Source organism: Hippopotamus amphibius, chromosome 9 (assembly GCF_030028045.1).
Source record: "Hippopotamus amphibius kiboko isolate mHipAmp2 chromosome 9, mHipAmp2.hap2, whole genome shotgun sequence".
NCBI classification, from domain to species: domain Eukaryota; kingdom Metazoa; phylum Chordata; class Mammalia; order Artiodactyla; family Hippopotamidae; genus Hippopotamus; species Hippopotamus amphibius.
Window position 1 is genome coordinate 39,144,473 of NC_080194.1, and position 23,375 is coordinate 39,167,847.

At 38.6% G+C, this 23,375-nt stretch overlaps 2 protein-coding genes and 1 pseudogene across 2 annotated transcripts; 2 read left to right on the forward strand and 1 right to left on the reverse strand.

Moving 5' to 3' along the window:
- The first annotated feature begins 461 nt into the window (after positions 1 to 461).
- On the forward strand, positions 462 to 1,424 carry LOC130861506 (olfactory receptor 52H1-like). Its single transcript, XM_057750443.1, has one exon. It carries the CDS (start codon positions 462 to 464, stop codon positions 1,422 to 1,424), a length of 963 nt encoding a protein of 320 aa, XP_057606426.1.
- Positions 1,425 to 5,721: 4,297 nt separating this feature from the next.
- On the reverse strand, positions 5,722 to 6,625 carry LOC130861791 (olfactory receptor 52B2-like; annotated as a pseudogene).
- Positions 6,626 to 16,999: 10,374 nt separating this feature from the next.
- Positions 17,000 to 17,959, forward strand: LOC130861240 (olfactory receptor 52H1). The gene has a single exon (XM_057749900.1). It carries the CDS (start codon positions 17,012 to 17,014, stop codon positions 17,957 to 17,959), a length of 948 nt encoding a protein of 315 aa, XP_057605883.1. The 5' UTR covers positions 17,000 to 17,011.
- Positions 17,960 to 23,375: the final 5,416 nt, after the last annotated feature.

Genomic DNA, 23,375 nt, shown 5'->3' on the forward strand with positions numbered 1-23,375 from the left:
AGAGTCCTAGTGATACACTGGCACTAAAAAAAATGCAGATTTGCCAATTCACACGTGCTTCCTGTTATTTCTTTGAACGGATACCTAGGAGAAGATATTACAGAAACTCATAGAGTCAGTATTTACATCTTTAAGAAATCTCAGACTGGGTTATTTGGTGAGGGCAAGCCAACCTTAAAATTTTAGTTGACAACCAAGGGCCAATATACTCCTCAGACATGGTCCCAATATAGTAAGAATACAATTGTGGTAATGCCTATAGATGGGGAATAGTTAGTTTAATTGAGATCTCTTGGCAGCTTTTGGTAAATGCTGTTGTAGTTGTGAAAGAGGTAGGTCACATTTTTCCCTAGTGTTTGCTAGGTGATAGAAAGGGAGGGACCCTATAAGTGGAAAAAAGCTTAAAGGGCATTCATGGACGGTCAGTCCCAGGATCAAATATGATATTTTGTCCTCAGGGAATGACAATCCACATGATGGCCACATTGAATTTGACCAGTTTTAATCCAGACTCCTTCATTTTGGTGGGGATCCCAGGGCTGGAGCACTTCCACACCTGGATTGGAATTCCCTTCTTCACCATCTACCTTGTGACCCTAGCAGGTAATGGCATCCTGCTCTACCTCATCACTATGGACCACAGCCTCCACGAACCCATGTTCTTCTTCCTCTCAATGTTGGCCTCTGCAGACCTCATATTATGTACCACGTGTGTCCCCAAAACACTTGGTATATTCTGGTTGAAAGCTCAGGAAATCACATTTCCTGGCTGCCTCACTCAGTTGTTCTTCCTCCACTTCAGCTTTTTTCTGGACTCAGCCATCTTGTTGGGCATGGCATTTGATCGTTACATGGCTATCTGCTCCCCTTTGAGATACACCAGTGTCTTGACACCTAAGACAATTGTCAAGATCATGGTGGGCATTGCGGGTCGGAGCTTTATGGTCATTTTGCCTGTTGTTTTCCTGGTGAAGCGTTTGCCTTTCTGCAGGACACGTATGATCCCTCACACATACTGTGAGCATATGGGGGTGGCCCGACTCGCCTGTGCGGACATTTCCATCAACATCTGGTATGGCTTTGCTGTGCCTGTAATGACTATTATCTCAGACCTGATCCTCATTGGCATCTCCTACACTCTCATCCTTCATGCTGTTTTCCACCTTCCATCCAGAGATGCTCGCCAGAAAGCCCTCAGTACCTGTGGGTCTCATGTCAGTGTCATCCTCATATTCTACACACCAGCCATGTTCTCTGTCCTTACTCATCGCTTCGGCCACAATATCTCTCGTTCCTTTCACATCATATTTGCCAACCTCTATGTAGCAATCCCTCCCGCACTCAATCCCATCATTTATGGTGTCAAAACAAAGCAGATCAGGGACAAGGTCATCCTTCTATTCTTTCCTAAAGGGATGCAGTGACCTGGGGATAAGAACATGGAGAGAAAAACTGTGGTAAATCAAGTAATCATATGGACTTAATAGAATTTCTTTTGTAAATAAATAGCAGTAAGTCTTCAATAATGGATCCAATTCCTATGAATTTCAAGACCTCAATTCTGTTGGAGAAAATTATTAGTAGGGTTAGAGGGAGAGAGGTAAGGATTTTTTGAGCCCCCCAAAAAAGAAAGGCATCAGATGGAAGTATCCTAATTTTCTACAATCAAAAACATCAAAGCACAAAAATTTTACTCTTCCTTTGGTTCTCTTATCCTGTTTCCATTTCCTTTTTTAAAAACAAAAGAAAAAAATAGTACTTAATTTATAGGCTTGTTGTGAGGTTAAATTTGTTTAGCACAAAGTAAACTCAAAATTCAATAACCATCATTATGCTAAAAATTCCCAAGTCTAATGCTCTACTTCCAATTCTTTCTGTCCCACATAGCCAACTCTATTTGATAACTCAACATGAACCAGAAAAATTACCATCTTCTCTTCCTTTCTTCATGATCAACACCATCTCCTGAATTTTCTATCATTAGATGGTATAGAATTCAACTGGTTTCCCACATCAAAGCCTTTTCTCCTTATTGCATTCATTTTCTCTAATTATTTAAAATTCATTTTCTATTTATTATGTCTTCTGAATATCCCTTAAGTTTATGCACATGTTTCACATTAAAACATGATCATCACCCTCTCTCTGTCCTGAATTTCTCAGCAACCTCATCTAGGAATCTGCTACTTTCATTTGTTTTTTTCTCTCCTACTCATTTTTTTTTTTTTCCCAGAAACTAGAGCGAGTGGTCTTACTAAACTTCAACTAGATCATGTCAATCCTGTAGTTAATAATCCTTCAACAATTACTCATTTTGCTTAGAACAAAACCCAATACTAACATATCTTCAAAGCATTTTATGTAATGATTGGTGCTGACCAGTTATTGCTTGGTGACCATTGATCCAATTCTTCCCTTTCCTGTCGCTCTTTCTCTCACATGCCATTTTTGCTATAACCACTCTGTACTTCTTTTGGTTTTTCAAAGAGTATTCTCTTGTCCTTTTGGACCTTCACACATGCTTATTCCCCCTGAAATCTTAATCTTACCTTGAACTTGGGTAGGAATGAGAACAAAGGGAAATTATTTTTCAATTCCTCTCTGTTGTTCTATTTCATGCCTACTAGAAATGCTATATATATATACATTTAATAGGAAGTAATAAGTGTTGGTGAGGATGTGGAGAATCCTTGATGCATTGCTAGCTGGAATATAAAATAATGAAGCCTCTATGGAAAACAGTTTGGTCGTTCCTCAAAAAGTTAAATATAGAATTTTCAAATGACCCAGCAATCTTATTCCTACATATATACCAAGGAGAATTGAAAACGGGTGCTCAGACCAAAACTTGTAAATTAATATTTATAGTAGCTTTATTTATAATAGCTGAAAAAGTGAAAACAGCTCACTCAAATATGTATCAACTGATGAATGGATAAGACAAATGTGTTAAATCTAAACAATGGAGTATTTCTCAGACATAAAAAGGAGTGAAGTTCTGATATGTTATGCAACATGGAGGACTTTGAAAACATTATACTAAGTGAAAGAAGCCAGACACAAAAAGCTGATATATTATATGAATTCATTTATGTCAAAAGCCCAGAATAGGCAAGTTCATAGAGACAGAAAATCAATTAGTAGTTGTCAGGTGATTGGGGGAAGGTGAAATAGAGAGTGACTTCTTAGTGCACATGGGATTTCTTTTGGGGTGATGAAAATGTTCTGGAATTAGATAGTGGCGATAGTTGCACAACATTGTAAATGTACTAAAAGCCACTAAACTGCACACTGTATAGTGGTGAATTTTATGTTTTATGAATCTCGTCTTAATATTAAAGTTAAATAACATGCTCAATGTCATACAAATAATAAATGATGACTGTATAGCTGATACGTCTGTCTGATTCCCAGTATTTGTTCTTACCTACTCACTATTCTACCTCCCAGTGAGACAAGATTTCTCTAGCACAGAGAAATCCTCATGCTTTCACATCTTTTCTGAGTTACACCAAAACCACACTTGTCAAGATCATTCTAATCCCAGTGTGTCAGATCTAATAGGAGCTACAATTAGTGGTGAGCTGGAGACCGTTTGCACTGGCTCATGAGAGCTAAGTGTTAAATTTTCAGGAAGTTTGCCAGCAGGTCAACATCATATTGTTAGCTTCAAATCAGCCCCAGTGAGAGTATCTATACATCCAGAATCAGCAAATCTACAAATCAAAGCCCCCCAAAGCCAGGAGTTAGATATTCACCAGCACACCACTGGCTACAGTCCTCCTGAAGCCCAACACATAGGTCTGAGTGTGGCTCAGGCCACAGCTTCACATCGCCCATGGCTGCACTTGATCTTCAGCCCCTCTACTGGGCTCTTCTAGGTAAATGGATTTGTGTGGCTACAGAGAATAGAGTGGGAAGGAGACACAGGGATAGGTGTAGGGACAGCAGCCGCCCAAGACTTATAGGGTTGATATGGAAGTAGAAGCCCATTTACCCTGGAAGTTTATACTGAGCATGTGTTGGGTTTTAATTATTTATGTTATCAATGCACACAGAAAGTCTTCTGGATCAGGCACCAATTATTAGTATTCAGTTAAAAAGCAAATAATAACTCTGTGGTTCCCCACACTCAGTTCTTACCCCTAGGACAATACAGTGAAGGTGAGGCCAAATGACCTATGCATACAAAGCCAAGGAATAAAGAAATATGTATTTTCTCTGTTTATAAAAGCCAGAGAGATTATTTCTCATCCCCTACATCCCCTCCTACTGAGAAAGTTTCCTTAAAGATGGGTGGGAAATAAATTTCTCCAGGTAAAAGATAAGACCATTGTTTGCAGCTCTAAAACCCAGCTGTGTCTTCATAGTTCTTCAGTTAGGTAAATCTGTCTGGAGTTCTCTCACTATCTGTAGTTACCTCACTAACTACAGTTGTACATTAATGTCCTAAGACTTAGCCCAGTATTCCAAGATACGGCAAAAATTTTTCAGAAAGCCCAACTTAACAAAAATACAAAAATATTTTCTCCACACCTCACGATACACCAGGAATTTGAGCAGACAGCTGAGAAGAAGGAAGGTAAAATTTCCTTGAAAATTCTCATTGGGGCTTATCATGGAAGGTAAGTGCAAGACTGGCCTACACTGCCTGGAATATGGGCCATGTGGATGGAGCCCTGGAATAGTATCTGTTGTCACATCCTCCATCCAAAGTGGGTGGTGCACATCTGATGGGGAGAAGCTGTGGGAAGGTACTTTGCTGTAGCTAGATGAAGCCTGGTGGGAAAAGAAAGGAGAAGGAAGATAGAGGATTTTGGTGTAAATAAAGGACCAGGTTTTTGCTTTGTTTTGTTTTTAAACTTTGACCAAGGAGGCAAAAGCTCACACTAAGGAACATAATGACATTAATGGCAGTGATACAACACATTTGCATAGAACTTTATAATTTCTAAAGTGCTTTAGTATCCATTTTCTCATTGGATCCTCATACAACAATGCTGTAAGATAGATGGTAAGAACCCCAAAAAGAGGGTTGCTTAACAACAAATTAAGGGGACACCCAGCATCCAAGGCAGCTTATTATCTCCAAACACTTCACTGAATTTACCTTGTCCTTTTTGTTTTCTCCCAAATCATGTACTTACAGCAGTAAAGTTCATTTCATTTGCGTGGATCATGCTACTTAGAGTTATCAGCTATTTCCATTTGTATTACAAGATTGTTAGAGTCTTCTTTTGTGAATAAGGTGAGGTAGAAGAGTGAGTCTCCACCTTTTCCCTATTTGTGTTTAATTTTGATGTTCACTCTTTCTAATTTGTATTCATCATAGCTGTTAAGGAAGACACGTAGGGACCTAAATTTAAATATTTAAATAGTAGATGAAGCAGAACTGTTCTATAACTTTTATTTTTGTTTGGTAGAAATACAGATATTATGTTATCAATAGATACTGAAGAACCCTATAGACATTTAAAATAGTATTTTTTGTGTCTGTGAATACAGATTTTCATGACCCTATTTACCTTTGAACTCATACAATTTGGGTCATCCCGATTTAATGAAAAAAGACTAATTTCGTAGCAAGTAGAGCCTATTCTAAATGGCAAGTTACCTGTCCTCTTTTCTCATAGGACCCTTCCTCCTCACCTGTAAGAAACCACAGTGAAATCAAGGTCAGCCTCAGCAACACTTCTCTTTTGAAGAAAACACAAGGGCCACTCATTCACGAATCTGTTTGGTCTTTATTCCATAGATAACTGGGTTCATCACTAGGGGCACAAGAACATAGAGTTTGGCCAGCAGGATGTGGACATGCTTGGAGATTTTTCTGCCAAAGCACTGAGCAATGACAGTGAAAATCCGTGGCAGGTAGAATGACACAGACATGTGAACCACAGGTGCTGAGTGCTTTCATCCAAGCATCATGGGATGGCAGCCTGAAAACTGCCTGGAGAATGAGCCCATAGGAGATGACTATTGTCACCATATCTAGCATAACACTGAGTAATGGCACAGAGATTCCATACCAAATGTTTATGGTAATATCAGCACAGGCCAGCTTTGCCAGCCCCATGTGTTCACAGAATGTATGGGCAATGATGTTTGTCCAACAGAAGGGAAGACACTTCACAAGGAAGACAATGGGGAAAACAGTTGCAAAACTCTGAAGCACAACAACACCTGCAGTTTTGCCAATGACACCATGGCTAAGAATGGCAGTATATCTCAGCGGGTAGCAGATGGCTACATAGCGGTCAAAAGCCAAGGCCAAGAGAAAGCCTTACTCCACTACAAAGGGAAAATGCATAAAGAAGAGCTGGGTTACACAACCACCAAAGGAGATGTCCGTGTCATCAAACCAGAAGATGCTCAGGGCTTTGGGTAATGTGAATGTGGATAGAATCAGATCCCAAAAAGCCAGCATGGAGAGGAAGAGATACATAGGTTCATGAAGACTGTGCTCCACCGCCACTACACAGATGAGGATGCCATTTCCTGACACAGCCACCAGGTACATCAGGCAGAAGGGAATGGAGATCTATGTGTGTAGCTCCTTCAGGCCAGGGACACCAATGAGGATAAACATATCATAATTGACAGTGGAATAGTTGGGGGCTGTCATGCCTGTATTATGGTATGAAACTTTTATCACTTATCTGTAAGGAGAAAGTTAGAGAGCTAGCCTGTCACAACCAACTAGTATACATTGAGTGACCCTCAATGGACTCAGAGACATCTGCTATGTAAAATGTCAGTTAATGAGATTCCACATACTGTGTGTCAATTATGGACTTACATGTGTGCAGTATTCTGCTTTGAAGAGAAAGATTCCAAAGATTCAAAGTAGGATCACAGAATTTTAAAAAGTTGGTTTAATGGGAAATCCTGAGTCTGATACTATTTTCTTATATAATTGACATAAATTTAAAATAATGGTCATACAAAATGTTAAACTTCATAATAATTAATTGTATTCTCTGACTATTTTAAGATAGGAAAGAAAATTTAATTTTTATAAAGAATATAATAAATGAATAGAAACAAAACATTTTTTAAAAAATAGAACCAAACAATTGTTATCTAGCACACATATTTACTTAATAAACTATTGACCTACTAATTACCTAAGGATCTGTTGATCACCTTCAATGTGTATAGACATATCGACGTGCATAAAACAGAAAAAGGAGTCCAAAGCCTATAAAATAGAAATTCTGTATATAGGGTTATAATCCTTGTGAACCGTGGTATCAAAACAGGTGTTTTCTGTTTGTTTAATAAATTATTATCCACTGACTACAGATATCTTTTTTTCAGATTTCAATAGTGGAAGATTTTATTAAATTATGAAGCGCTATCACTAGTTAGCGATGTTGTTACTTGAAAATGTGTGAAGCTACATTTATAGCACATGATGAGTACTTTTCCTTAAGTTCAGAATGAAACTCTACTGAAGTTTACTCAGATTACTTAAAAATATTGTTCCTAACCCAGAATTTTCTTTATTAATACATCCAACTGTTGTGGAAATCGAATCAGTCCATCGAGAAACCAAGCACCACACTCGGAGGGTTGGAGATCTCAGGTTTATTAAGCCGGTGGTCCCAGATGAGCTAACACTCTAAAGTTCTGGGGCCCCAAGCTCAGGGTGAGCTTTACTTTTATAGGGGTCAGTGCACATGGTTACAGTTAGCATTGGTTGATTGGTTACCTGATTACTATAGGTTACAGGCAGTTACAGAGCACAGGAGTTGCTATGGGTTATGCACAGGGGGTTTCCAAACAGAAACTTGCAGGAGCAGGAGCAGAGCATTCCATACTTATCAGAACATCTTAAGGTTACAGTTGATTGCTAGGTCTTCTTGTTCTTATCTCAGCACAGCAAGCAGATTTTACAGAAGCAGAGCAAGCATGAAGTTATTCTAGCTGAGTACAAACTTCTAATTTTCTTCTTCACAACTTCATCACTTTAAAGTAATATGATCAGAAATAAGTAACTTGAACAAGTTAAAAATATAAAACATAGATATAATTGGATACCGCTACTACTAACCACTTCTTGTTTAAATTTATTTAAATTTATCAAAAGATTTCATAATTTCCTTCTTTGTTAGTTTTTAAGATTTTATTTTGTGTGTGTGCAAGAACTGAATTTGAATAAAATCAGTAAACAAGGAAATGCAGTTCTTCAGGGACTTTCCTCAAATCTCCCGTCTCAGGGATTTTTGTGAACTACCCCCGCCCCTCCCCCCCCCACTGCCACGTGCTAAATGTGTCATCAATGAAAAGGGAACATATAATGAAATATACTATACTCTTTAAAGAAGATCAAAATAAAATTTTCAACTCTGCCATCATTTTAAATAAGCTAAAAATTAATGACCAATCTTTGTTAAAAAAAAAAGTTAATTTTCTTACTAACACAGAAAATCCTCGTTATTCTGTATCAGGAATAATTGACTCATAAACAAAGATAGCTTAATTATTTTTATTTTAAAATATATTTAACTTAATAGTTACCATTTATTGTTAAATTTAAAAAAAGAGGTTATAAAAATGCTATGGGATCACAGTTGAAAGCTGCATAACCGTATATTCACATGGATAGGATGTTTGGTAGATAAGACATGGAAATATTAACTATTATATCTGAGTAGTGAACTAACGGATGATTTTATTTTAGTTTTTATTTGATAGTTTACATTCTTCTATTTTATGGGAAAATTATGACATTATTTTACTGTTGTTAAATATATGACAATAATTTGAGGAAGTTAATTTTGTTTATTAAAGAGAGGGCTAAAAATTTAGGCTTTTAATACAAGTTATGTAATTCATATACTCAACCCTCAGAAAAGTTTACCCAATATCTCCTCTAATCCATAGTCATCCAACTTTCTATTGGACTAGCTCCAGGTTCATGAAGAATCTATAGTTGTCCTTTCCCTTTTTAAAATAAACTGGAAAGTCTAGTATTGATTACTATCATCTGAAATACTTGTTGGTGACACAGTTGACATGGCATTTACCAAATGGGAGTTACATTTATCAAAGAAAGGAAGTGTGTATGGAACAATATATACTTGTTCTTTACTTTTTATTAAGGTATCTCCCTAGTATTACTTAAATTTAAAAACCAGGGCATTTTCCATATTTACGAAGATCAACTTGTTGGGCAAATGACATCTTTGACATGGTGTCTTAAGCTTCTAAACTGGAGAAGCTTTGTGTGTGAGCCCAGCCTTCATAAACAGGCAACCAGGAAGTCAAAGTCAGGATCTAGCCATCCACAGAGGATAAGATTTGAGAAGCACCCATAGAATACCTAACTTCCTAACCCATCAAGAACTCCCTTTCCCCACCCCACCCACCCAGGCACATCTCAGATCTGGAGTTCTCCCTTGGGTTGAAAGATTAGACTGCTCTCTTTAAATAGATCCCGTTAAGAGCCTGTCTTATTCAGGGGCCCCTGACTTCTGGTGCTCTCATCTTGCATTCTCCTTTGGGTAGAAATCTGGAATGTGATCATCACAGCGGTTGAATATCCCTGGAGGAGGCTCAGAGAGCAAGGCACTGTACTGGTCACTATTTGGGGGAAAGTAGGCTGTGCCTAGATGTAGGGAGAAATTTCTGTAGGGAGAGCAGGGAAGAAATGCAGATTCAGAGAATGAAAATATGGGGAAGAGCTGTTAGAAAAGTACACTCTAAAAAAATTGACTTTGCCTGCTGTCTCTGTGGGCAGTCCACAGACACACACACACACACACACACAGTGGAATATTATTCAGCCAAAAGAAAGAAGGAAATCCTGCCATTTGTGATCTACATGGATGAAAGGCATCATGCTAAGTGAAATAAGCCACACAGAAAAAGAGAAACACTGTGTGGTTTCACTTACATGTGAAATCTAAAAATAAAACAAAATAAAATTTAAAGTTGAATTCATAGAAACAGGGAACACAATGGCGATGGGGGGACATGGGGAGATGATGTTGGTCAAAGGGTACAAAGTTTCAGTTATAAGATGAATAAGTTCTAGAGCTCTAATGTGCAATATTATGACCATAGTTAATAATACTTTATTGTATACTTGAAATCTGGTAAGGGAGTAGATTGTAAATATTTTCACCATACACACACACACACACACACACACACAGATATGTGACATGATGGATGTGTTAATTAAGTTGATTGTGGTAAATATTTTACAGTGTATGTTATATCAAATCATCATGTTGTACACTGAATATATACAATTTTTTTTTTGGCCACATGACGTGGCTTGCCAGGTCTTAGTTCCCCTACTAGGGCTTGAACCTGGGCCCATGGTAGTGAACGCACAGAGTCCTAACCACTGGACCACCAGGGAATTCTCTAAATATATACAATTTTATTTGTCAATTATACCTCAATAGACCTGGGAAATAAAAGTAAACATTTATGGATGAATAAACTGATATGCTTGTGTTTTGAAAAAAGGCAAAGGGATTAGAATGTATAAAGACACAGTTGAAAAAAGGCTCAGTGCTTTAAAGGAACTGGAAATTAATGTGGGGTGGGTTTAGGTAGAGGGAATAACAAAAGGTGAGATTGCAGAAGATATAAAAATCCAGATTATTTTAGGACTTTGTTTAATATTCTAAGAAAAATGGAAAGTTATAGGAATTATAAATAAGGTGGCAACAAAGCCCCAAACTGTATTATAAAAGATTTATGTATAAAAATTATATACATGTCTTTGGTTTGTGATGGTTTTGGGGGGCGTAGAATGGAGGGGGGTCACTGGATTCAACAGCTACCCTATACTGCCCCTTCACATGCACTATAACCCTCCACAGGTGAGCATCCTTTTTGAACAAGGAAAAACCTACCCTCTTCATTAGCTTGAAGAAGAGGCAAAGTCAACGTCAATTAGAAATGATCCAACAGAATAGCTCTCTCTGGGGCTAAGGAGTCCTTGTGAAATAACTCTGATTCCATGTTGTACAAAGTAGCTAAGTGGGAGTCCAAGTAATTGATAGGGGCCAAAATTAACGTTACAAAATATTAAAACAGGATAAGGAAATTTCCACCTTCATCATTTAATCATTTAATCTCTTAATCATTTTAAAAATGAGTAAAACAATTTCAAGTTAAACAAATTGTTAATACATGGTGATATTGAATTGTGGGGACTTCCATTTTGAAATAGTTGGTCTGTACTCCTGTTAAGGCACCTCTCCTAGATCATGCTACTAGAACCATAAGATTTGTGTGTAAAATAATAGTTGGTGTGTTGCTGTTATTTAAGTAGGGGTGAAAGGTGGAAGGATGTAGTTCAAATTTTTAGGGTGTGAATTATAAATAAAGAGGGCAGAGACACCAAAGTATGTTCCTATTTTAGTTCAATGGAAATCATTAACTGCTCCATTAGAAAACTATTTCTATTACCCCAGGTTATGGAAATATTAAGTTGTAAGTTCCACCTTTTATATGGACCAGGTATTCATATAAAACTCATGCAAACTATCTATAACTAGTTCTTTTCCACTCAATCAATAGTAAAAGTGACAGATGTCTTCATAAGGGGACAGAGGACATCAAGGGTAAGATTTGGAAATTTCCTTGACTTAAATGTACCTCCTTTTCCTATAAAAATACTGGTCCAAGAAAATTCGACTTACAGTGCATCAAACAAAACACTGATAGGCATCTGACTGATGTTTTCAATAGTCTTGCAATGTTAGATATAAGAAGATAGCCATTGAAAAGGGAATTATTTGTATTCAGTGTCCAACCAGAAAAAAACCTGCCGAGGGATGAGATAAACAACAAAAATAGGAGCAATTTTAAAGCCCACTATTCTGGGTTATTGTTGAATTTCTTTGTAGACATAAGACAGAAAGATTGGATTTAACAAACTCAGGAAAATTGACATGGTCCTTAGAGTTGTGGGAGAAAAGCCTCTTAGGTATAAATTGAGATCTGGGCCTCCAGAACATCTGACAGTACCAACAGGCAGATCTAAATGTATTCTCATGGGAATGTATTTTATTAATTTTTTACCAATGATAAATTTATAACAAAGTTTCAGTTTTTGTTTAATCCGAAATAACGAAAATGTGGCAACCACACAAAGACCTGAGTGAGAATAAATAAAAGAAGAAAAGCAAGTAAAGACTCTGATGAGAACAAAATGAGAATTAAGCTAAGGAATGACATAATCAGATGTATATTTTAGAAAGAGTAGTCTGTCCTTAGTGGGGAAAATGCACTGAGGGAGACAGAAGGGAAGTAAGGTGACAGTTTAGGAGGCAGTTAGAGTAACGAAGATAAGAGATGGAGGTAGCTGGGCAAGGAAGACAAAGAAGAGAAAGGATTCAGGAGATGTTTAAGAGGGAACAGCAATATACTCTCATTTGGTTAAAAAAAATTCATGTGACTAGTGAGGTGTGACATTTGCAGAGCATAGGAACATTGAAAGGAATAGGTTTGGGGTGTAATGAATGCAGTCTGGGACAAGATGGATTTGAACATCTTGGATATTTGAACATCTTGGATGGATTTAAACATTGGTGGGACATTTAGCCGCAGATGTTCCAAAGAGGATGCCCTGTTTGTTGCCCAAAAACCATCCTCATATTGTCCTTCAAAGGAAATAACGTCCAGGATTTGTTCCACTCCTGCCCTAGTAGAGATAGGTCCAAACAACTTTCTACTTTTCCAGCTTTTACGCTCTTATCCACATGTACACCAGTCCTCCACGGGAAAATAAAAGGCACAAAAATCCATTGCAGAGCTTATGGATGCGGATCCTGGGGCCTCACCCTGGAAAGGCAATATTAGACTACCGGAAGTAGGGCATCTCATCATTCCAACAGGTCCACTGTGAGTCCACCAACATATTAAGCATTTTCACAAGCACTACCCCACTTTTTCTGTCCTAATTTGTCAATCCTTACATACTCCTGAGAAGTGGGGACTATATTATCACCTTTTTATAGACAGAAAGTACCCTGTTCAAAGTCCTTTATCTGGTAAGTGAAGGCATGAGCTCAAAACCTAGGTGGTCTCAGAGGTGGGCTCATACATCCACACACGCACAGGCACAGAGCTTACATGCACATGCAAAACCAAAAATATACCATGAGGCAGTGTTAGCTCACAGGCCTGGGCAGGGTTCATATAATCCTTATACTCTTCCCTAGAGAGTGAGAAGAGAGGGTGTTAGGGTCCCTCAGGCCCTAACTACCTCTTCCCCTCACTGGACAACTTTCAGGAAAAAATTAATAAACCAGCAGGGAATCAACCTAGCAGTCCTTTCCTTCCCCCTCCACTTATTTCTTTGGTTGGTGCATCTGCTCGTCATGCAGGTTTTCTGCGTGTCTAGCACCACATTTTTTCTGCTCTCCATTTGCCCCAGTAATAAAACTAGGTGAGTGCTGGCTGTTTAAGGAGTGTGGTTGGGACTATGATTTGGAGAAAAAGAAAGAGGCAACGAAAAGCTCAGGGCTCCACTTTCTAGGAGCCATGGACTGAGCACTGCAACTTTCTTTCCTGAGAGACTCCCATTTTCAAGCTGAGGTCATGTCTCCTGTACTTGGATATATGCTCCAAATGATTAGAACAGGTGAACAGTTATACAGCTGGATAAGAATGGCCATGGCAAGTGTTGTTCAGGCAATTTCTGTCAGATGTGTGACAAGGACACACAGCCCTAACTTGAGGAGTGGCTTTAAGTGTGCAGGTACTCCTGTAAGTGTTTATACGTCTGTCTATTTCTCTTCTCTTCTTCACTGTGTGGTCTGACTGCTGGTGATAACACAGATGATATAAAATATAGTCCAATAAAAAGAAGTAAATCTTATTATATGTTCACTGTGTGTCAGACACTGAACTAAGGAGCGGTGTGGGGGGCATGTCTTGTTTTGTCCTAAAAATAACTAAGTAATAGAGATATTATGCTCTTTTCAAAAATGAGGAATCCAAGGATCATATAGTTCAAGTAAGCTTGCCCAAGTTCACACAGTTAGTAAAATTATGGAACCGGGATTAAAATCCCAGCTTTTTGGCTCCACTGCATATACTCTGTGTCAATATTTTGTTGAAATATTGTGGGCCTCTGTGTGTGTGTGTATGTGTGTGTGTGTGTGTGTATCTATCATAATATCACAATCCCATTTAATAAAATCAGCACTAATTACCTTATATCATATGATACCGAGTTCATATTTAAGTTTCTGCAGTTATACATTATCTTCTACTCTTGGTTTATTTAAACAGAATCCAACTGGTTGTTCATATTGTTAAGTGTATTTTCCTTTAGAAAAGTATTTTCCTCCTCCAAGTATCCTGCCCTTTTTGAGTAGCACTGACTTGTAAAAAAAAAAGACTGCTTTGTGGATTGCCCCACATTGTACATTTGTCTGGCTATAAAAGGACAAGCCACAGAATTAACTTTGTGTGCCCATGTGTGTGTTTGTAAATACATTTGGATGACTGTAGAAACATCTGTTGTGTTTGAGTGCATGAGAATATAAAAACTAGAGAAGACCTTTCCTCACATATGTATGAAGAAAAGATGACGTCACACAAGCTGGAAGAGCTGTGATTCAGAGTATATGCTTCTGGGGTGCTGAGGCCATGTATTGCTTGAGTGTGTGAGCAGCACAGAAGAGGGATTTTTGGCACAGAGGCTGCACAACCTAATCAGATGTCTACTGTTGGCAAGAAGTGAGTTCCAGGCCCCCAGTGGATAAGAGAACCGAGCGCAGGTGACGACAGAGAACACAGACACTCGGCACATAAGGGGCTTGTCTGTGGGGCACAGCCTGAGCTCTGCCCTGTGTTCCCAGAACCCAGAACATACGAATTACGGAGACGCTAGAGGAGGGTTTGAGTTGCTATGAGAAATGTGATTTTACTTATAGATAAAGGAAGATCAGAAAGAACAGAGCACCTGGTTTTTCTTTGGCAAAAGCAGAAGCGTGGAGACACTAAGTGTTGGCCTGGGAGATGGAAGGTATGTTGAGCTGGGCCTAAGAATGTGGTGAAAAGTGAGGGGAGGGATAAAGTTAAACGTGAGTTTCGGCCTTGTCACGTCGGGAATCTGAGGCATGTGGCCATCACCAGCTTCCTCTTAGTGCTGATCCTGGGAGTTCACAGCCTTGCTGTATGGTTGCTTATCTCTAGATTAAAAATCACTTTCCACGTAGATGAATTATTGGAGAAGGAAGATGGTTTAAGAAGTTGGTCTTTTTTTTTTTTTCCCGTGCATACTGTTCTTTAACCATAACTTGAACAGCTGAGTCACAAACATCCTTGTCCAGCAAACAATGGGAGTCTACTGCTGCCCCCACCGCCACCGCCTTCCTCTCCTGGCCTCCAGGGAACAGCTCACCTTTACTCCCACCTGGGAAGTGAATCATTTTTTTAATATAATTTTTAACATTTGCATTCCATTTACAATTATTACAAAATATTGGCTGTATGCCCCATGTTGTACAAGCGTGAGTCAAAAATTATCCACCCTCTGGTTGTAGAGTTTATAGAATTTTTAACATAACCAGAGGGCAGATAATTTTTGACTCACTCTCATACAATATATCCATGTAGCCTCTTATACCCAATAGCTTGTACCTCCCACTCTCCTACCACTATATTACCCCTTCCTCCGTCTCCCCACTGCTAACCACTGGTTTGTTCTCTATATCTGTCTGCTTCTATTTTGCTATATTCAGTAGTTTGTTGTGTTTTCTTAGATTCCACATATAAATGATATCATACAGTGTTTGTTTTTCTCTATCTGACTCATTTCACTTAGCATAATGTCCTCCAAGTCTGTCCATGTTGCTGTAAATGGCAAAATTTCAAGGACCTAGTCTTTAAAGGATTAACTCCCAGAGTAAAGATTTTTGGAATTTACAAAGAAAATGGCAATGACACAATTCAGTCATGCAACATTTTTTATATTTTCCTTGCTGTGTGGTTATTTGTGTGTATGGTGTGTGCGTGTGAGTGTATTTGTACAGGCATGTGTGCACGTGTGCATATTTGTGTGAGAGAGAGAGAATGGAAGAGGGAGTTGAGGTTTGTGTAAGATTTTGTGGGTAAATATATGATGGTAAAATGTATGAGAGAATGTAAGTATAGATCAAGGTATGCTTGTGATTTTAAGTATTAAGAAGTGTGTGTGTATCTGAGAGTCTATGTCCAGGAGTCTATGTGTCTATCTAACAGAATATGTATTTATGAAGAAGAAATTCTTTGAAAAGAAATCTTGACCAATAGTGTTATTAAGTCCAAAGTATTAGGATATTATACAGCTGTAGAGTGTACAGGGTGCTGGAAAACAATATTTTTGGAGGAACAGGAACACATAAGCCTCAACTGTAGGTGACTTTTAAAATTTAAATTTAAGTTACACCTGTTTTCCAGCATAGTGTAAGAACTCAGGCAGTGTTGGTTGAACTGAATTAGGTTTTTGAATGGAAAAAATGGTTGTGGACCTCACAAATCAAAGAATCACAGTCATCATGAAACTCAAAAAGAGTGAATAATTGCCCTGGGGCAGAGATTGATAACCACCAATGACAGAGCAAGCTGTTATTAACTAATAATGTCCATAAACTCACGTAAACTGTAATCCACCAAGCCATGGAAAAATATATCCTATAAATTTTCTAGTTTGTAACAGGGGTATACTGTGTAATGAAAAGAGTGATTGGTGACAATATGAAAAGCTGCTTGGAGAGGCTGTGTAAATCATCAGAGGCAGCCAGAGTAAATAAGATTCTCTTCAGGTAGAATGACTGTACCTTCCAATATATGAGACAATCTGGTTTACGCATGTTACCTGCCATCTTCATAACAATCATTTTTCACTACAAAGGTGTCCCACTTTGAATAATAATTAGACAGTCACCTTGTTTTTAAGGATTAATAATGATGAGTGGCAGACTCAAGTGAGCCTAACCTTGTCACCGTCTGTCCTCAGGACCTGAGACTTGTGCCATCCTGGTCTGCCATGGTCATTTTCAACCTGAGCAGTTACAACCCAGGACCCTTCATCCTGGTGGGGATCCCAGGCCTGGAGCAAGCCCATGTGTGGATTGGGATTCCCTTCTGTATCATCTATATTGTGGCCATTGTGGGAAACTGCATCCTTCTCTACCTCATCTTGGTGGAGCACAGCCTTCACGAACCCATGTTCTTCTTTCTCTCCATGCTGGCCACGACTGACCTCACCTTGTCCACAGTCGGCGTTCCTAAAACACTCAGTATCTTTTGGCTTGGGGCTCGAGAGATCACATTCTCAGGGTGCCTTACACAAATATTCTTCCTCCACTGTAGCTTTGTTCTGGATTCAGCCATCCTGATGGCCATGGCATTTGACCGCTATGTGGCCATCTGCTCTCCCTTGAGATACACCACTATCTTGACCCTCAAGACCATCATCAAGATTGCTGTGGGCATCTGCTTTCGAAGCTTCTGCATCATCCTGCCAGTTGTATTCTTGCTCACACGCCTGCCTTTCTGCAGGACACGCATCATACCCCACACATACTGTGAGCACATAGGTGTTGCCCGGCTTGCCTGTGCTGACATCTCCATCAACATCTGGTATGGCTTTTGTGTTCCCGTCATGACGGTCATCTCAGATGTGGTCCTCATTGCCATTTCTTACATTTTCATCCTCCGTGCTGTCTTCCGCCTCCCCTCCCAAGAAGCCCGCCAGAAGGCCCTTGGCACCTGTGGTTCTCATGTCTGTGTCATCCTCATGTTTTATACACCTGCCTTTTTCTCCATCCTTGCCCACCGCTTTGGACACAATGTCTCACGCACATTCCACATCATGTTTGCCAACCTGTACATTGTTATCCCACCTGCACTCAACCCCATTGTTTATGGAGTGAAGACCAAGCAGATCAGAGAGAAGGTCATCCTTTTGTTTTCTACCAAGGGTACATTATGATGTTCCACTGTGCAATGGAAAAGCTAGAATAAGTTTATAGTGTATATTAATGTAGTAAGAAATTTTAAAAAGCAAATGCTGTTTAAGTTAAGAACAGTCTGCAAGCGATTTTGCTTATTAGGAAAATGGCATGATCTTTATGACAGAGATAGTTTTATGTATAGAAAACTCCTTGATGACAAACCAAAATGTTAAAAGCAGTGCCTTAGAGAGAGACTGTCAGAGGAAAGCAGCTTCAAACTAGGTGTTTAGAAAAACCCTGTCTGAAAGAAGTTACATTTTCCCTAGGAAAAGTGAAAATCCTGAGAAGTCAGTCAAGTGGTGCAGGCAGGATGTCATAATTCAGCAGAGGAGATGAAAGACTTGTACACTGAAAACTTTAAAATGTTGATAAAAGAAATGAAAGGGACACAAATACAAGATTCTCTGTTATCCAAAAGTAGAGTATTATGAAAGCTTTGGTAAGCCGAAATGGTGTAAAGCAAAAAATGCCTTAAGAAACATCTTGCTAATGGATGCACAAAGTAAATTGAGAGAAAACCTAGATGCTCACTGACACAGTACAAAGCTATGAAAGTTTGATGCTGAGATGCTGAGAGTTGTTCCTGGGGAAGGAGCTTGGCAGTACCACTCTTGCATCTCTGGGTGTGTGCTGCTCTATGATGGCTGGTTGCAAAACAAACACTGAACATTATTTTCCTTTTTCACCTTTTTTTCATAAAAGCAATAACCATATTTCTTTCAGTTAGTGAAAATAGTTACTAATATAGCTGTTCTGTAAAAGTGAAGTGGTATAAAGCAAACTTTTGAAAAGTGGGGGATACCTGTAAATGGAAAGATATTTCATGTTCTTAAATTGGGAGAATTAATATTGTTAAAATGTTAAAATGTCTGCTGTATCTCAGGGGCCCACCAGCCTGAGTGCCCTCTCTGAAGGCCCACAACCCAAAGCAATCTGCAGAGTCAATGCAGTCCCTGTCCAAATCCCAATGGCATTTTTCACAGATATAGGAAAAGTAATCCTAAAATTTTTATAGAACCACAAAGACTGAACAGCCAAAGCAACTTCAAGAAGGAAGAAGAAAACTGGAGACATCACATGTCCTAATTTCAAACTATATTACAAAGCAATAGTAATAAAAACAGTATGATGATTATAGAATGGCATAAAAACAGACACATGGGTCAATAGTACAGATTAGAGAGCCAAGAAACAAACCCTGGCATATATGGTTCACAAGGGCACCAATAGGGAAAGAATAATCTATTTAATCTATTTAATAAATGGTGTTGGGAAAACAATACTGACAGGCAAAATAATAAAACTGGATTCTGATGTTACATCACTCACAAAACTTACTCAAAATGGATTAATGGTTTAAATGTATGACCCGAACTTGTAAAACTCCTAGCAGAAAACCTAGGGAAAAAGCTTTTACCTTGGTCTTGACAATAATTTTTGACATCAAAAAACAGTAAAACAAGCAAAAATTAGCTAGTGAGACTACACCAAACTAGAAAGCTTCTGCACAGCAAAAGAAACAATCAACAGAATGAAAAGACAACCTATGGAATGGGAGAAAATATTTGTACACCATAGATCTAATAAGGCATTGACATCCAAAATATAGGTGGAACACATGCAATTCAAAAATGATTATAACACCAAGTGGGGAAAGTGGGGAGGGTTGGGGGGAATGAATTGGGAGATTGGGATACTAAATTGTACACTCTAAGTATATGCAGTTTTTTGTATGTTAACTGTATCTCAATAAAAGTTCTTAAAAAAGGGATTATAATAACAATGAACTGACTAAACTTAAGCTGATTAAAAATGTGCTAAAGGTTTGAAAAGACAATTTTTCAAAGAAGAAAACAAACAAATGGTCAACAGTCACATGAAAAGGCCCTCAACATCACTAATCATCAGGGAAATGCAAATCAAAACCACAATGAGATATCAGTGCACACTTATTAGGATGACTATCACCCAAAAGACAAGAGATGACAAATGTTGGTGAGGATGTGAAGGAAAGGGAACCCTTGTACACTGTTGATGGAAATGTAAATTGTTACAGCCATTACAGAAAGAGCATGATGGTTCCTCAAAAAATTAAAAATAAAACTACCATATGATCCAGAAATTCCACTTCTGTATATATATACGAAGGACATAAAATCAATATCTTAAAGTGGTTTCTGCCCTCCAATATTCATTGCAGCATTATGCATAATAGCCAAGATACGGAAACAACCTACATTTCCTTTCCTAGGAGAATGACTAAAAAAGTAGTATATGTATACACACACACACCCCACCAAGAAATACAGAGAATATCACTGCAGATGCCTTTAGCAGCCATTTTGAAAGCCCCCGGAGATTCTGTCCACTCAGATACTGCCTGTTCTGGGAGACCTGAGCCTGCAGGGATTCAGTCCACCTCAGCCTTTGGGACCTCAGAACCTCATGATCTAGAGCTTATCCCCCAAAAGAGCCTCACTGTGCATCCCACAACTCACTGATTGGATTCATGTCTGCTGTATCTCAGGGGCCCACCAGCCTGAGTGCCCTCTCTGAAGGCCCAGGAAGAGAAAGAAGAAGACTGGCCCCTTGAGGGTGCTGTTACTGTCCATCCTCATGAAGGACCTGGGTAATGGTGACTGTTGGTTTGAGGGCAGGGAAGGTATGATTGGGAAGCCAAGGGCAAGACTGAGTCTCAGATCCTGGGGCAGGCTGACTGAAGGACACACAGAAGACCTCAGAGGAGGAGCTAGGAGAGGCTAAGAAAAGACAAGATGGGCTCAGTCCAGCTTTCCCCATGAGGTACTCTACAGGCATGGGGGCCAGATTTTAAAGTCTAAGGGTTGAAATGAGGATGGATAAATATAATAAAGGAAACAAGCAGGACTAGTGCTGTCTTGAGGATGCAATTCAACAGCCAAAAACCAGATGGTCTGAAAGCTTGGATCCAGAAGAGGGGACTCAGACTCTGGTTTTCATGTAATTTGACACTTTCTACCATCCATGTGTATTTGCCTGTGTTTGTCATCATAATGGTATTACATACTAGTCACTGTTTATTTATTTATTAACATTTCCCAGCCATTGATATGGAAGTCCATGAGATACGTCTAGGGGAACTGATTCGTGATCTCCAGAAGAAAAAAATTTCTCCTCGGGATCAATAACAAGTTGTTGCTCAGGTTTAAGCAAAAAGTAAGAGTTTATTAGAGAACAGTTAGAGAGAGAGTACAATAGTTTCTGGCACAGACACCAGAAGCGGGGAGAGACCCCTGGAAGGGGCCTTACATGTCTGTCTTATATCCCTTAAAAGAATTCTTTGTAAATTTTACAAACATTTTAGATAAATGCCAAACAAAGAGAGCTCTAAGATTTAGTGAATGCTTCTCTGCACCTGCTATCACTCCGGGTTATTATTAGCCCACAAGAGTCAGAATGTCTCCTTGTAAGTTTCAGAAACATTTAGATAAACACCAAAGAGAGAGCAAGAGCGTTAAGATTTGGTGAAGGCTTCCCTGCACTTGCCGACTATCATTCCGGTTTCGTTTGTGTGTTTATGTGATTTAAGAGGAAGGGTTATAAATTCTAAGATACATGAGATGTATACAACGGGCCCATAAATTCTTTTTTTTTTTTTGATGTAAATATTTATTTATTTATTTAATTTATTTTTTTAAATTTTATTTATTTATTTATTCTTTTTTTGGGGTACACCAAGTTCAATCATCTGTTTTTATACACATATCCCCATATTCCCTCCCTCCCTCGAGTCCCCCCCCACCCTCCCTCGAGTCCCCCCCACCCTCCCCATCCCAGTCCTCTAAGGCATCTTCCATCCTCGAGTTGAACTCCCTTTGTTATACAACAACTTCCCACTGGCTTTCTATTTTACAGTTGGTAGTATATATATGTCTGTGCTACTCTCTCACTTCCTCTCAGCTTCCCCTTCACCCCCCGCCCCCTCCCATACCTCGAGTTCTCCAGTCCATTCTCTGCACCTGCGTCCTTGTTCTTGTCACTGAGTTCATCAGTACCATTTTTAGATTGCGTATATGTGAGTTAGCATACAATATTTGTCTTTCTCTTTCTGACTTACTTCACTATGTATGACAGACTGTAGGTCTATCCACCTCATTCCATATAGCTCCATCTCATCCCTTTTTATAGCTGAGTAATATTCCATTGTATATATATGCCACATCTTCTGTATCCATTCATTTGTTGATGGGCATTTAGGTTGCTTCCATGTCCTGACTATTGTAAATAGTGCTGCAATAAACATTATGATACATGTTTCTTTTGGGATTATGGTTTTCTTTGGGTAAAGGCCCAGTAGTGGGACAACGGGCCCATAAATTCTGCTAACTGTGCGTCTCTTCTTGCTTAAGCTTATCTTATTCTCATCATATCCCTCTCCCTATTAGGACTTTTCTCCCGTAGAAAATCTCACAAAGTTCCTCCTCACAAAAATTCTATGAGGAAACAAGCATTTTAGAGAAATCAAATAATTTGTTTAGTAAAATGAAAAAAGAGGCACAGATTAAGTGTAAATTTAAGACACTTGGCTCTAAAAATTGGGTTCTGAAGCATTGGATATAATGTGACTTTGTATAGACTTTGTCTATGATTTCACGTTTCTGGGTATATGTGTACATGTGTGTGTTTTTGTTTGTTAATTAATTAATTCATTATCTTAGCCATTTATTCATTAAACTACATTTTACTGTAACACAGAGTAAATAGTAGGGATAATAGAGGTGGGATGGGGAGAAAAGTGGCTCCAAAACTACAAAGGTCCCACGTCAAACAGGAGCTTGTGTGTGTGTAATTATTTAACATTACTCATTTATTCAGTAAAACTTAAGTGTTTTACAGAAATTCAACTAGAATAGCAGATAAAACTATGGATATGAAAATGTCCTTACACTCAAGAAAGATAGATGATAGGCAAATAAATACAATAAATTGTGCTAAGTGCTTTTATAAGTCACAAGTACATGGTTCCGTGGATGTGAATGTGTTCTCAGTCTTGGGAGTTTAGAAATAGTTTTCTGGAAGAATTTTCACCTAAGCAGAGACCAAAAAAGTGAACAAAAGTAATCAGTCCTAAGAATGCCATAGAACTTGTTGAGAAATGTTAAGAAAAAGATATTGATGATTTTGTTTTTCTTTAATGGAAATTCCTTTAGCATATTCCTGGCCTGACATATTATTAGCTGCCAGTTTGCATGGGTTTATTTTCCTTTACTTATGCAGTAATGATTTTAAATGTATTTTCATTGACAATGAGAATATTCTTTTTGTCTTGACTCATTAATGATAATCAATTCCAGAAATAGTTATTGAGTACTTTTTAAGTGCCACCATTGTGCAGACATTGAGAATATTAATGAG